Genomic DNA, 15,291 nt, shown 5'->3' with positions numbered 1-15,291 from the left:
TCGTGCACGCTCTTCAACCATTCTTAGGCGGGCATCCCCTACGGCCACGACGCTGACCTCGCCGCCGTCCTCGACTGCTGGAGCGCGCTCTGCTTCAATGTCCGCCCACGACGGCGAGCGATCACCGAAACGGCAGAGACTCGACTCCTACTCGCCCGCCAGCCCACGGCCGACCGCAGAGCCGACAAAGACCTTTGTGCCCAACTACTCCACCCCTCCGCCCAGCGTCCGTATGTCACCTTCATGGACCGCGCAATCGCAGACGAGTCAGCAGCTGCAACACCAGCCTGGAGGTAGCAATTTCCCGTCTCCACCGAGCACCGCCGGCTTTCAGAACCGAATGGCGAACCGCGACAGCGAGCACGGTGGTAGTGGACACCACACCCCGGCCTCGCAAGACGATGGCGACGTACGGAAGGACGGAGACGGTGACTCAGAAATGACAGACCGACGAGAGAACTCCAGGGACGGGCATAGAAGGAGCGATCACGAGCGACAGGGAGGTGAAGGTAACACTGCGGCGACATCATCTTCGTATGCAGTGCCGCTGCTATACAGAATCCGCACAACTCGTAAGTATCCCCAGCGGGTGGCGTACATGCAATATGTGCCATGCTAAACGCCCTTCCCTCTTGCAGCGATCGTACCTTCACGGCCGCATGCGAGTCAGAACCTCCTGGCGCTGTATGATCTATCAGCGATACAGAAACGAGTCGCTCGAGTAGATGATGCCGGCAACAAGATCAAGCTCAGGAAGTCTTATGCGAGCAAGGTCAAGAATCTAGGGCTCGAAGGCCTGAACAAGGCAACACCAAACCAAGGCGAGCTACGAGGTCTTGTGGATCCGGATTGGAATTTTGAGACTGCGCCTGGGCAGACGTTGTGGGATCAGACCTGGCAGGAGTTAAGGTTAGGTGATTCCGCCGCGGAAAATGAGCTTCTTGGGAAACTAGATTCGGCACTTCAATTCCAACCAGGACGCTTACCAAGGACTGAACATGAAGCGTGGAAGAAGACTTTAGGCCTGGACGAATCGACCTTGGCGGCGAAAAGTCTCGCTGCATCCAAGGACGCAAAGCGACCTGTTCCTAACGCGCATCTAGCCAAGACTGCACCGGCCACCGCCATGAGAGCCTCTGCGCCATCATCGCCCCGGAACGGTCAGCGACTCGATCGAGCCGGGAAGAAGCGTAGCTACGGCGACAGCAGTTTCGAAGGGTATGGTGAGGGCTACGAGGATGATACAGATCTCGACGACAACGGGAGGCGACGGGATTCCTCTAAACGCCAGAAGCGGAAGGTGAGTTCCAGCCCCTTCGGGGCTTACCAAGCATCTAGCACGTAAAGGCTGTGCACGCACTCGTCGGAGTCCAAGACAGAGCTGAAGAGCACATCTCTTGTGGCCAAGTGCATATTCAGCTAGGTCTTCGGATGAGAAGGTGTAGACTTACGTGGTGTATGAGGTCGTACCGAAGCATCATATGTTGTCCCATGATGTAAAGTTCCTCGGCTTACACTCTTGCAGGGATTCCCTTCGAATGCGAATTCCCCCGCCTTCTCGAGTGGCGGCGGCTCAAGTATGGTGGGCGTTCGCAGCTCATGAGTGCTGCAAATCCGAGTATGGATCAATCAAAGTTCATATTGTGACTATGGCTACTGGCCTACTGGTCCTGCTCACCGATTTTATGGAATCGGCCTCTGCTTCAGCACGTCTTCGCTGCTGATGCTCGAGCAACCCGATACACACACAAAACCACCGACTCACAAAGGAGTGAACGCGATACTTCTTCGCCCGGATCTCGATATCCCGCCGTTTGGAACGCTTACACCCCGATGTGCAAACCTAATCACATACCCCCAAACAACCTATGCTTTTCCGACTTCTTTTCGCGACGATTGGAGGCAAAACTTCTTTCGACTTCACGTGAAATACGACGATCTCGTATGCACGAACGAAGACTGTTATACAGCTCGGGCCACGCGCGCAAGCAATGTGCACATACAACCGAGAACACACACACAGTCCGTTGATACAGACTGGACTTGAGACTGACTTTTTTGATTTTACGAGGATGATGCAAAGAAGTGAGGAACAACAATGGAGGTCACGAAAGTGCGGAAGCTTCTTGTCTTCATTCTGGGCGCTGCTTTGTGGTTTTATGCTTTCATTCGGCGCACGAAATACCCCCCAGGTATAAACTCACTGGGAACTTTTGGTTGTTTGTTTTTGGAAAGCAGAAAGAAAGGGTTATACAGCGGGGATCGCGAACGGTCGTAACGTTATGTGTGTGCGTGTAGAAAGAAAGAAATCACTGAGAATGGCTGTTCCTGGTGTTGACTCACCGGATGGCTTTTTTTGGTCGAGAAAATGAAATTCTTATGAAGATTCAAAATTGTTATGTTCTGATTGCACTTACTGCTGTGCTCGTAATTCTGATCGCTACTAATCGCCTGCATTAATGGTTCGTTTCTCATCCTTGTGCTCTCCTATGCTACTATAGGACCACCCATGTGAAGAATAATGAAGCAGCAGTATCCGTACTAAAACCGATGTTCACACACGTTACATACAGGGCAAACTAGAGGATATACCACAATATTGATTCGCTAACAATATATGTAAAGAGATGATATAAAACTAAATCACACGAAGCCCATAGATTTGGCCGTTCTTGTTCCCATATACACCGCACGCTGTACATTCATGTCCCGTTTTCCCCCTTGACTACACCTTGAACTCCTCCATAATGAAAACACATCTTGACAGAGATTGAGAAATGAGTATGGCTGAATTTGATGACCCTTTTGGTGATTATTTCGACTCGGTCATATTGACCCTGGGAGCAGGGAGTTCACCGACATCACTTCCAGCCATTTCGTAAATCGGCGTCTGGCCTCGCATTTCCGCCGGCACGCCCTTGACAGGCGAGTAGAACTCGTGTGGGTTCTCCATTTCGGAGTATCCGATTTTGTTCGGGTCGATTTTATGTGGACTGTCCAGTTGGTGGATTTCTTGACCTTGGAGTTCGCCGCCCATCGGGCCTGAAATGAAGGGTCGGGCTTCGGTGTCGAGCGAATAGGTTTTGTCTTCTGGTGTGCTGCCGGCTGTGCCGCCCGCTGCGGATTTCGCATCGAGTTCGGCGAGGCGTTGCTTTTCTGCGGTCTTCTTCTTGCGGCGGAGGAAGAAGAGAACGAGACCGGCAATTGCGACTAGGCCGACGACGCCGCCGACGACGCCTCCGGCGATGGCGCCGGTGTTGGATGATGAGCTGCCGGAGTCGGTGTTCGTCTCGTTTGCACGAAGGATGGATACTATCTGTTGCTGGGCTATTCGGTCTGCGTCCCAATCGCAAGGAGCGATGGTGAAATTTGAACGATCGTAATCTGCGATCACGTAGGCTTCCTGGAAGAATGTCCGCCCAAGCGTGTACTGCGATGAATTTTGCGCCCTCTTCAATGGGAAGTATCCCGTGCTGTTCACAACGTTGGGGAATCCCAGCGTCAGGTCGAAGGCCGCGTACGGGAAGACAATCTCTATTGCCTCTGAAGTCGCCGTCGAGTCAGCAGCTATTGTGAAGGTGACGTTGGGATTCACACTTCGCAGCTGTTCGCGGAGCGTTTCGTTGACCAGATAGAAATTAGTGGAATCGTCGTATGTCAAGTTGAAGGCGGTCTCGAATGCATCGCATGCTGATTCTGGGAGCCACAATTGCCCAACAGAGGAGTCGAGGAAAATCTGGATGTTGCCCTGTGGCAGAAGACGGTCGGCTGAAGCATCAGTCCTGATGTCGCGCAAGTTTACCAGCAGATCGCGACTGATATCGGTGTTAAATGGAAGGCTGAGACTCTGATTCTGATCGAACCTGCTCGCATCGTAGCCGCCGAGTGTGAGCGAGCCTAGATTGTTGCCATTCAGCCGGTACTGGTTACCAGCGGTATATGCCCAGGATACCGACGGAATGGTCCTGTTGTTCACCAGGGACTGCACAAACGATGTCTGTGGGTTATTGAACTCTGTAACGCCGGCCGAGGTGGTGAAGTTCGTTGGGCGCGGGTTGAGTCCAAAGATCCCTACGAAGAATTTGGCACTGTCCAGATTGAAGACGACATTGTGCTCTGCAGAGGCCTGTACTGCGCCAGGCCAGCCGATGGTGACGCTGTCATATCCGGCCGTGCCCTCGGTATCAAGACCCAGATTCTTCGCAACTCCCACGTTGTAAATGCTATTGGGGACCCAGGTGTTAGATCCGGAGATCTCGAAGATACCTCCTCTTTCCTGCGGGCAATCCTCTGGGTAAGTATCCGGGCAGCCCTCTGGCGAGACGGTCAAGACAGATGTAGCGGATGTCCCAGGCATGAGGCGCACCGTCTGCGGCTGCACACCAATCTGCACAGGAAACGACGACCACGGCCCATCATTGCCATCCCAATTCTGCGCCGCCGCAATGCTCAATGCCGCCGGTATCGTCGTCGTCGAGTCATTCTGCCTCTTCTCTAACCTCTCCAACCCTGGAATGCTCCGCGATAATAATGAGGGAATCGAGTGTGCGTCAGCGAGCGAAACGGCAAGCAGAGCTGCCAGTGCTCCCGTGCGCGCCATCGCACGCGCCCTATCGACTCCGTGTTTCTCGTCGGCCAGCCAGGATAGATCACGCGGGGAAGCGCAGATTCGACGCGGTAACGGTGGTGGAAGCGCGCGATGCCATTCAGGAGGGTGTTAACGAGCGACAGGACATGGCGGAGGAGGCAAGACAATACGAGGTGGTAGTAACTCTATTCTACTCTGCGCTGCGACGGCGTCAATTTGCCCGCTGTCAGCCGCCGGGCTCTCGGATGCTGCTGCACGTGGGATTCCTTCTGGCCATCCCATTCAGTGCAGGACCGCTTGGACTGTCTCCAAGAACTTGACTCCTGTTGCTATCCTGCCTTTGAGCACATTGCGGTCCATCAATGGCTGCAAACGATGTTATCGCATGCCTGTCATGATAGCAGCCAAGAAGCTTTCCCGTGGACGTCTTCAACGCCAGTCCCGAGTCTAAGTGCAAGAGCCGCGGTAGAATGCGTCCTGCCGCCTGATCTCCGGCGTACATCTGGGTCCAGATGTGCTTCAATGGCATGCTTAAATCTATTTCGAGCTCCACTCTACGCCATCCCGCCGCCTCCGCCGCCTCCTCTCACGCAGGACGACGATATGAAGGCGTCGTCGGCAGGTCAAACACAACGTCTCCCCTCCTGCAACGCGTGTTTGCTCCTTCTGATCCGAATCCGGCCCGCTACAGGCGATATGTTCATGGGCGAGGAAACTCGCCTAAAGCTCAGCGGAGGATCTGCTGGTGTGGATCAGAGGCACATGCGCGGGCAGCTGAAGATTCCACACAGACGAAGACAGGCGAACATAGTATGGACAGGTCTGGCCGGGCAGGACTTCTCGTGGGTGAGGCCATGGCGTTGCTGCTGACAAGCCTGCTCGCAGCGTCTAATGCAGCCAACTGCGGCGGACTCTTCACGACTGATCCTTCGACACGTGCCGGTGGTATGCGTTACGCCAGAAATGCAGTATCGCTTATTCCATCCGCCACACGCGATGCTCGAGAGCACACCACATCCCTGCGACCTCAAGTGCAAGACTGCACGCGAGACCGCTATCGCTTGCAATCCAGCCTCCCTCGTGGCTCTTCACTTCTCTGTTCCTATGCAATTTTCTAAGCTCCTTCTACGCTCGCTACCATCCTTTCCACGAATATGACACTGTAGGTCCCCGTGCCCATTCACTCGCTCTGTCGTCATCAAGACTGCAATATGCTGTGGTTGGCGGCATTCGCTGGTCAAGCATTAGCTACGGCGGCAGGACACAGATTCGGTCTGCCAAGAGGTAGGTGGACTGCAGCAGTCGTGTTCCAAAGCCTTCTCTGTCGGCATCGAAGGTTAATCTCGAGTAGATGCAAATGTCACGGCCGTCACAGACATCAGACCCACGAGCCCAAATGACTTCAATACATCGGCGTATTGCGCCTCGCAGATGACTCAATATTTCGCGACATACAATCCGACTGGGGTCTTTACAACATCGACCATCACGGATTACATAGGCTTCGATGACACAGGTGAGCAGACGGGCAAGATAGTGACGCAGTCCTACAGCACCAGGACTATCACGTTTACCAAGGAGGCATACATGGCTTGGCAACAAGGTGGGGCCAATCCACCATGCTGCAACACCTGTCAGTTAAAGGCTGGTACGATCGAATTCTTCTGGTGGCCAGACCTGGCACAAAGCACGACAACGACTTCGGACCAAGCGACCTCTCCGACCAGCAATGTCACCGGGCCTGTGACCGCGTTTGGCAAGGATGGCTTCGTCTTCACTTCGCCGACTGTGTATATGGCGTTTTCATCTCTATATGCGAAGAACTTCTGCGGCACGGTCGGTGAAATCTGGGAGAACACCACAATCGGATTTCATCCTAGCGATATATCGACAATCAATGAGTATTCATACACATACTCTAGTTACTTCACCACCACCGAAGGGGGCTCCACCATCACCGGCTTAGCTGACGCAAAGGGAACTAGATTACCTCCGTCACCGCTCAAGTATGCAGACTTAGCTCAGAATTGCTCAACAATATCTGGCTACGTTTACTTTGAGAACAACCCGCAGAATGATATTGGAGGTGGTTGGGAGCACGATCCATGTCACCCTGTCCTCGCCATTCCGAAGGCCTTACTGAATATGCAACAAGCATGGCAAGACGCGCAATGCACTGTGCTAGATGGTTACGGAGCGTACGATCCACCAATTGCCCTCACGCCTGCCACAGCTGCTGCTACGCCCACACTCCCGCCTCAGCCTGGCAAAACGGACACGCACACCGAGGCACCAGTGACCACGACTCCTACTGCGTTTTCGGATAGTCAGCCTACAAATCTGCCGAATCAGGGGACTGTCTCTGGAAATGAACCATCTGAGACGACCTGGACGATTGGCCCTCCGACGCCTGAGACGCCCATCATTCAGCCAGCTCAAAGCGAACTCGACACTCCGTCCGCTTTAGGGACCGAGACTGAAACGAGAAAATTCAAGCCACACGTTGAAGCATCAGGCACAGCGCTGTCCAGCATACGACGTACGCTTCAAAATGTGGGTCTCGCCCAACAGCAGCCTGTACAGACTGCAGTCGAGGTCTTCACCATCATTGAAGTCCAAGTCAACCCTGCTGGGACCACAACTGTTTTGACGAGAACCACAGAGGCTGTCTTGCAACCTGCCAGGACAGTTGTACAGGCGACAACGGACAGAAGCGGCTTTGTCACAATGAAGACCATTATCGAGGCAGAAAAGGGCAAACCCGGACAACAGGTTGGGAACGATGGTACCGTCTACACTATTCTCCACGAGTCTGCTCTGGCCGACGGCCGAACGACAGTGATTCCTTCTGTGGTACTGCTTGGAGGTGCGAACCCAGCTCAGCTCGAAGAGTCAGGAGCACATGTTGCCGTGCCTATCATCACAGCCGGTGGTAATGTGTACACCGCTAACTCCAATCACGCATTTGACATAGATGGCACGATACTCAAGCCAGGCAGCACAGTCACTGTTGACGGTACCACACTCCAGCTGGGCATAGATGGTACGACAGCGACTATCAACGGACAAATTGTGCCATTGGCGAGGATTACAGCCAGCGGAGGTCCCGACACCACCATCACCATCGGCAGCGATATACTTACTGGCGATGGAACGAGCGGCTTTGTTGTGGCACCTGGCACGACGTTGTCGATTGGCGGTTCATCTGTAACCATTAGTGGAACGGCATATGCTCTAAAGACGAATAGTGCAGGAGAGACGCTTCTTATCGCAGGTCCTAGCGACGCGGCATCCACCGCCGGGAATGTTGCAAATTATATCATGAGCGTTATTGGAGAGACCAATTCAAGGAATGATGCGAATGCGAGAGCCACGACATCTACGACACGAAATGAAGGAAGCACAGCAACGAGGGACGCCGAGACAACATCGACAGTATCTTCCGGAACGACCACAATGATCAATAAGAAATGGTCCTCCTTATGGTGCTCTATTATAGTATCGGCACTTATTGGGAGCATATGATGGAATCCAACGCACAGCTTCCACGAGATTCAGCGAGACATAATGACTTGATGCATATTAGCGATCATGTAGAGCAATATTAATCAATAATACTATGTCGGTATGATAAATGCCTATCTGGGCTCAAGAACATAATACTGCACTGAAGTCCACGATCCTTCAACAATGAAAAGACTTCGCAAGCAGCAGATAACCGTACGCCTTACAAGATCTGCTTCGTCTTTCCCGTCTCAACCTCATACACCCAGCCAGAGACTGTCTTGCCCAGCAAAGCAGAATGACCTCTCAGCCACTCCACATCATCTTTCACGGCTTTCTCCAGATCTGGAAAAGGCTGGAAGTCGTAGGTACCGGCCAGAACACCTGCTCCAACGTTTTGTGCTACCAGAGAGAGGGCGTCGGTGTTGGTGAAGGTGAGCATACCGCAGCCAGTCTGGAGAAGTATTGTATCAAGTTAGTGACAGTCCAAGTAGTCCACGTATCTCGTCAAAAAAAAAAGCGTGGGTTGGGGCCATGAGAAATGACACTCTTACATGTTTCACCAACGCAATCTCCCGTGTGCCGAGGAGATGTTGAGAGATCAGGATCGATCGGAGGGCGTCTTTGGCGTTGCCTGCACAGAATATCCGTCAATGGCATTGTCCTATGATTGTACAACAAAATGGACAGCTGTACCACCGGCATTCCTAATCACATGTGCATCGCCGAGATCGATACCGAAAGCTCCAGCAGGATCAATTCGAGCATCCATGCAAGTCACTGATCAAATGCGTATCAGTATTCGACTGATGAAAGCTTCTCGAGTGTGCAACTTGCCGACAAGGTACTTCTTCGCTGGTGGAAGTGCGAGATAGCCTTTCGTAAATGATGAGCTATACTCTTCGTTCTTGGTGACCAAGTTCTTTTGGATATCTGTTGCCATCGTGTGTGAGCTCCCACAGAATTACAGCGAATCTTTGTTTGGATGCGCGTTGTTTCGAGATTAATATATTAGATGACGATGTATGGTGGGGCTTGCTCTGGAGAATGCTTCGGTTATCTTTGTAGCCATCTGTTTATATATCATCGAGCTGTTGTGTAGCTGTATTGGGCGGGGAATGTAATATGGCGTGCTACAGCTAGCGCAGGTACCTGCTGAATCCTCTCGAATACATTCGAGCTATTGCAGGGCCTGGCATGCAATACTCTTTCAGAGACACATTGTGAACATACAGAAGACAATCACAAAGCCTGCGTATTGCGAGACAAAAGTGCACTTCTAATGTGTTGGGGTATCCGCCAGTTGCACATGTGCCAACAGATCGCTCATTGTCGTTCAAAGTGATTCCGCACAGCTCGCACATATGCTGGGCCAGTCCGACAGCAACCGCCTATCAGTCTTGCGCCATTCGTTGTCCATCTGTCGAGCTCAGCAGAAAGTTTCGCCAAAGCAGCAGCTCTCTCTTCTGTATTGAGGATGTCTTCTGCGCGTTGGCCATGCCATGTCTTGCTCACCGCATCCCACACCTCTCCAGAGTTTGGATAAGCAACAAGGGGCATCTTTGTCAACTTGTGGATGTTGCCAAGGGTTTCCGCAGAAATGGCCATCGGCACGCAGTTGATGCCGAAAGCAACGACCTGTTCAGGATAGTGCTGCATCACATCGACCACGTCTTGCCAGGGTGTGCCGTCCGCGAGGTGTTCAGCATCCTTGATTGTGCAGCCGAGCCATGCGATGGCAGTGGGAAACTCTTTCTCGAGCAGCACTAGCAAAGCCTTGATCTCATTGATACTTGGTATGGTCTCGATCGCCAGGAGGTCAACACCAGCGTCTACGAGCGCTGCAATTCTGGGTCGATGGAATTCCGTGTATTGCTCAGCGGTCAACGTGTAGGCACCAGTGTACTCGGATCCATCAGAAAGGTATGCGCCATAAGGCCCGACACTGCCTGCTATGAGTAGTGGCCTGTTTCGACCAACAACGCTCGTGTATGCTTTATCGCGTGCCTGTCTGGCCACTTCGACACTGCGCTTGATGAGTTCCTTTCCATCAGCTTCGCTCAGCTGTAAATGCTTAGTCAAGCCCGCTGTAGCAGCTTGGTAAGATGCCGTGATGGCGATATATGCTCCTGCCGCGAAGTAATCAAGATGGACTTGTTCGATGCTGGCCGGGTCGTCTTGGAGGATCTTCGCCGACCAAAGAGGGTGGTTCAAATCGTGACCACGAGCCTCAAGCTCAGTGGCAAGCGCGCCGTCTATTACGAACGTGTCCACTGCATCGAGTAATGACTCAAAGGCGTCCTTGGAGAGCATTTTCGCTGTGCCTCAAGTGGCTCTCGCTTTGCAGAAGATCACAAAAGCTTTCGTAGTTGAGATCAGCAATATAAAAACGAACGTTGTCTCTCTGGGTTGTCAGAGTTCAAGGGAGAGGCCAATGGCTCTGAGGAAACGGTGATGTTTGGGCGGAGAGACATTTTCAAAAGCCGCCGCTGGGCAGTGGATGGGGCACTCCATCTCTCCATGATCAGTCAACGAGCGATATGCCGTGCGCACTGTCGCCATTCGATGCTCTCCGTCTTGTGAGCGAGATGAAGTGAAGTCACAACAAGCAAGCCATCAAGGTCCGAGCATATCGGAGACGATGCGTGGTGCAGGAATGCGTGGTGGGTAAGGTAAGGTTCAATGTTCGTGTCGGCCAACTCCACGTCACTGCAGGCTGCGGCTTGAGCTGTTGCCAACAGCGCGAGCTCAGAAGATCCGCGACCTCGAAACCAACAACACCCCAAACATGTCGCTGTTCTCCTTCTCCACCCCGCTCGACATCGACATCGTCCTCGATAACACCGACGACCGGCCCACAGTTGACGCCAAACTCGACAAGAATCGCCGCGAGAAGTGCCCGCTGTACCTCGATGGAGAGACCGTCAAAGGCGCAGTCACAATACGACCCAAAGATGGCAAACGACTAGAGCATACCGGCATCAAAGTGCAATTTGTCGGCACGATAGAAATGTTCCTCGACCGCGGCACACATCACGAGTTCCTCTCTCTGCAAACCGAACTGGCAGCGCCTGGCGAGCTCCAACACCCCGTCACACTGCCCTTCTCGTTCAAGAATGTCGAGAAGCCCTACGAATCCTACCATGGCATCAACGTCAAGCTGCGCTACTTTCTTAGAGTGACAGTATCGCGCCGCATGGCAGATGTCGTGCGCGAGAAAGATCTCTGGGTCTACTCATATCGCCAACCACCCGAGACGAACAGCGTGATAAAAATGGACGTCGGGATCGAAGATTGTCTACACATTGAATTCGAATACAGCAAGAGCAAATACCACCTGAAAGACGTGATCGTAGGGCGGATCTACTTCCTTCTGGTACGGTTAAAGATCCGACACATGGAATTGTCCATCATAAGGAGGGAGACGACGGGCGTGCCGCCGAATCAATACAATGAGTCGGAGACGCTGGTGAGATTTGAGATCATGGACGGGTCGCCTTCACGCGGAGAGACAATACCTATTCGGCTGTTCTTGGGCGGCTTCGACCTCACGCCCACGTTCCGCGATGTGAATAAGAAGTACAGCACGAGATATTATCTGTCTCTAGTGCTCATTGACGAGGACGCGAGGCGGTATTTCAAACAGAGCGAGATTGTCTTGTACCGGCAGGCACCTGAGAACAGTGAACTGGCGCAGAGGCAAGCGAAGGAGATTCAGGCGAGCTAGGCAGACGCAGATGAGGGAGCAGGACGAGGGAGTCATTAAAGGTCACCGAACAGATGTTATACTGTGAACAACTACTTGCCAGCGCTTCTCAGGGACGCTTTCACGAGATATGAACATAGCAGGGCGCTCTGGCGTACAGAGAATTCGGACTTAGGGCGATCACATCTTCGTAGTTGAGACTATGGCATACAATGCGAAGCTTTCTGGCTCGTCAAACATCGATTAAAATATGTTTGCCGATGCTTGGTATCACATATGACATCTCTATCTTTACACATCGATCTCAACGCGTCCCTCCCTTTTCATGGTATGAAAGGCGTTGCTGCTTTCGATTGCACCAGTGAGCCTGGCTATTCTCTCGTAGCAGCGTGGCTCCGACACCAAGGTCCCAAGTACACTTGCCCATTCCAAGGTATTCATCACATGTGTCTCTCGCTCGCTCCTCTATGTTGAGCTCGTAGTGTAGGGCCCCCTCATTTGCAGATGAACGCCGTCCCCGATGGCACTTGTTTGCAAAATTGCCCACCATGCCAAATGTATGCAAAAACGCTTGAACGTATCCAGATACAACAGAAATCTGCTTCGAAATGCAGCCGGCCTTGTCATTTCATCATGACATCAGTAATTTTGGCAGTTATTGCTTGCCATCGCCTTGCTGATCGGTCTGCTCCTGCTGCGCTTGGTTTTGCGCAGCCTTCTCCTTCTCGGCCTTCTCTTTCTTTGATTTCCCAGTCCAGAGATCCGAAATACCGTCCTTGAACTTCTCCCAGGGGTTGCGATTCAGATAGTTGCTCAGTTGCCGGAAGTTGTACATTTCTCCCCAACAATCGCGACCCCACTCGCAGCCTGCCATATTCACGAGGAAATCCCGCTCCGCCTCTTGATAGTGTATACCCTGGAGGCCACATTCCTTCATATCGTCTCCGATCTTGAGCGCTCTGCAGCCGCCCGGTGGTAGGCCTCGATCGTCGCCGCACGCTCCATTAGGGAAAGCATTAACCTTGCGTTGCGCCGCAAAAGCTACATGCGGTCGAATCCAGGGTTGGTTGGTGTAGATGTACTCGAGAGCATCCTGCTCTTTGTGCTCCCATTCCATATGCCGCTGCTCATAGAAAACTGGATCCCACCACATGTCGAGGACTCTGTCCGTCCATGAACTTCTGCGGACGAAGAAGGAGCCCAAATTGAAACCACCACAATCTTGCGACAGGACCAAGTTGATGCTCTCTGGTTTGCCATCTCCAACGAGTGATAATGACTCCTCGTCCAGATAATTCGCATACTGTCCGTCGTTGGCCTTGTCAGAAGTGCAATTCGGCGGATGTTGGATTTTCAAAGGATTGTATTTGTTAATGTCGCGGTATGTTGTCCCGCCGAGGTCGTTGAAAAGGTGGCTTTGTAGCGAGTACTCTGGTTCCATAATGAAGGTGTTGAGATCGAGCCACCAGAACCTGCCAAAATGTCAGCCGTGCCCATCAGTTTGAAATGTCGCCGAACTTACCACTCAGCTTGAGGATACTTCTTCATAGCATTCCGCACAATGTCCACCTTTTCCCAACTCTCCCTCCATTCGTGGGCGTAGCGCTTTTTCGTGCTCATGTCCACAATGTGGAGGTCATAGCCCCATTTGGCGGCATACTTTTTCTTGTTCTTAACGCTGTCTCTTTCGATCGCCCATTCTCGAGCTCCCTTCCACTCCATCACACCACCTCCCTGGTTGGCGCCCAGTATGATGACGAACTTTGACCCTCCTCCTAGCCATGATGTCCTCCTATACCAATATCGAACAGCTGTCTCGTTGTTAGCCACCAACCACCTGCCGCTCGATGCGCAGAATACTCACGACTCCAAAATAGTGCCAGCAACCCCAGCACGGTGATGATCAACATCGCCATGTACTTCCGTCTCCGAGACATCAGTAACCCGCACCGTCTCGGGAGGTCTGCCAATGTCCACCGTATTCCTGTCCGTCCCCGTTCAAATCTGTCCTTTCCTGATATTCGCTCTTCTTGTCCCCCATGTGCGAAAGGCAAGCTCATGCTCAGTTTGCGCCCAAATCTCCCAAAGAAGCCTTGGTTTGTGCTCTGGTAGCGCGGGTATCCATTAACTCTGGCCGATCGCTCTTTGGCCGTCGCCCACGATACGCCGCCGTTCGGTGTTGGACTCGAGCCGCGCAGTCGCCCATTTCCTTCAAAGGGAGGATTGCTCAAGCCAGGGGAGGACCAGCCGCCCTCTCGTCGCGGGCTAGGACTGCGGTCGAGCGACATGCCCACCTCGTCCTTCTCGAGGAAGGCGTCGGCGGCCGTGTGATCGGAGAACGCGCTTGCACGCCGGGGATTATCTCGCGGACATGAATTGCTCGTTCTTCGTCGGTGGTTCGAGACTTGGGCGGCGGTGGTTGCTTCTGCACCACTGGCAGATTTGGAGTGCTGAGCCACTTTGGCTGAGGAGTGTCGGAGGTGACCTGCAACGAGGGCCCTCGCAATAATGGCTAATGAGGAAAATAGATTGAGCGGGTCCCGGCCTCAGCAATGTATTCAAAGCTCGCCTAGATCCACCTTTTGCAGGACGGGTATGCAGATAACGCCTCGTATCGCAACGCCAGACACCGATCGACTGTCTGACTGTATGCGTTGCTGCTGTTCGTTCAACGCCACAGGTGCGTGTAGGGCTGGTCGCGTCCAGCTGCACGGCAGGGAATGCTGGCCTGGGTGGAGTGAAAGCTGTCTCTGGTGATTGCAGGTGCTGGCGAGGGGTCCTGTGCGACCAGCGAGTACACTTTTCAGACCGCTTTGAGTGCGCGTACCGTTGTATTACCGAGACATGCGGAGGACTGGCGTTCTGGGCTGAATGCGATTTTCTGGGACAGAGGCAGACAATATCGGGCAAAAGCAGAATCCCGCCATAATTCGTCAATCTGCGATGAGAGCTATCGTCAAGGGATGGCCTTCTGTGGCGTCCAATTCGACGAGTACGCGCGGACCCGCGCTCCAATGACCATGCAATTTGATGGTCTGTGATCACCTGCAACAAATCCCTACGCTACACACTGCTGTACGCTATCTGAAAGCAAACTGCGCATCTTCTACATTGAGCACTCAGCTCGCATGCGAAGAAGACACGCTGTCATCTTCAGCAAATCGCTTCGATAACGGTCAGATGTCGGATAATATTGCACCGACACGCTGTAGCGCTAGCCGGTTGGCTCGACGCAGGAGAAAACCACGGCGATTTCCTATTTCGATGCACTCTAACTACTGTTGTCCACCGATGAGCGTGATCGCATCCAGACCAGCCAGGTCGCAACAACCGTCATTTTCGCGGATTAGCATGGCGCGCATCAGAGTGGGCTATCCAGAAAGGGCAGGGGAACTACGAGCCACCTTTGTCGCCTTCCAACGATCAGCAAGACCCCAAAGCACAATGCCTCAAACTTTGGCGGCTGGCACGATGGTGGTCTGGCAACTGCTAA

At 52.9% G+C, this 15,291-nt stretch overlaps 7 protein-coding genes across 7 annotated transcripts; 3 read left to right on the top strand and 4 right to left on the bottom strand.

The window, feature by feature from the left end:
• Positions 1 to 97: 97 nt before the first annotated feature.
• Positions 98 to 1,603, top strand: CKM354_000397900 (uncharacterized protein; the record flags this gene model as incomplete). Its single annotated transcript, XM_044799202.1, has 3 exons — positions 98 to 572; positions 639 to 1,300; positions 1,526 to 1,603. 3 exons carry the CDS (start codon positions 98 to 100, stop codon positions 1,601 to 1,603), a joined length of 1,215 nt encoding a protein of 404 aa, XP_044655137.1.
• Positions 1,604 to 2,812: 1,209 nt separating this feature from the next.
• Positions 2,813 to 4,600, bottom strand: CKM354_000397800 (uncharacterized protein; the record flags this gene model as incomplete). The annotated part of the gene is made up of 1 exon (XM_044799201.1): positions 2,813 to 4,600. The coding sequence occupies one exon, from the start codon at positions 4,598 to 4,600 to the stop codon at positions 2,813 to 2,815; it is 1,788 nt and encodes a 595-aa protein (XP_044655136.1).
• Positions 4,601 to 5,799: 1,199 nt separating this feature from the next.
• On the top strand, positions 5,800 to 8,113 carry CKM354_000397700 (uncharacterized protein; the record flags this gene model as incomplete). The annotated part of the gene is made up of 2 exons (XM_044799200.1): positions 5,800 to 5,872; positions 5,940 to 8,113. 2 exons carry the CDS (start codon positions 5,800 to 5,802, stop codon positions 8,111 to 8,113), a joined length of 2,247 nt encoding a protein of 748 aa, XP_044655135.1.
• A 202-nt stretch (positions 8,114 to 8,315) lies between these two features.
• CKM354_000397600 (uncharacterized protein) lies at positions 8,316 to 9,035 on the bottom strand (the record flags this gene model as incomplete). Its single annotated transcript, XM_044799199.1, has 4 exons — positions 8,316 to 8,546; positions 8,647 to 8,726; positions 8,789 to 8,872; positions 8,930 to 9,035. The coding sequence occupies 4 exons, from the start codon at positions 9,033 to 9,035 to the stop codon at positions 8,316 to 8,318; spliced, it is 501 nt and encodes a 166-aa protein (XP_044655134.1).
• A 383-nt stretch (positions 9,036 to 9,418) lies between these two features.
• Positions 9,419 to 10,405, bottom strand: CKM354_000397500 (uncharacterized protein; the record flags this gene model as incomplete). The annotated part of the gene is made up of 1 exon (XM_044799198.1): positions 9,419 to 10,405. The coding sequence occupies one exon, from the start codon at positions 10,403 to 10,405 to the stop codon at positions 9,419 to 9,421; it is 987 nt and encodes a 328-aa protein (XP_044655133.1).
• A 475-nt stretch (positions 10,406 to 10,880) lies between these two features.
• CKM354_000397400 (retromer subunit PEP8) lies at positions 10,881 to 11,819 on the top strand (the record flags this gene model as incomplete). The annotated part of the gene is made up of 1 exon (XM_044799197.1): positions 10,881 to 11,819. One exon carries the CDS (start codon positions 10,881 to 10,883, stop codon positions 11,817 to 11,819), a length of 939 nt encoding a protein of 312 aa, XP_044655132.1.
• Positions 11,820 to 12,453: 634 nt separating this feature from the next.
• Positions 12,454 to 14,086, bottom strand: CKM354_000397300 (uncharacterized protein; the record flags this gene model as incomplete). Its single annotated transcript, XM_044799196.1, has 3 exons — positions 12,454 to 13,270; positions 13,321 to 13,609; positions 13,663 to 14,086. 3 exons carry the CDS (start codon positions 14,084 to 14,086, stop codon positions 12,454 to 12,456), a joined length of 1,530 nt encoding a protein of 509 aa, XP_044655131.1.
• Between the last annotated feature and the right edge of the window lie 1,205 nt (positions 14,087 to 15,291).

This window comes from Cercospora kikuchii (assembly GCF_019650295.1).
Source record: "Cercospora kikuchii DNA, contig_00002, whole genome shotgun sequence".
NCBI lineage: Eukaryota > Fungi > Ascomycota > Dothideomycetes > Mycosphaerellales > Mycosphaerellaceae > Cercospora > Cercospora kikuchii.
This window is presented reverse-complemented; position numbering and strand designations above follow the sequence as displayed.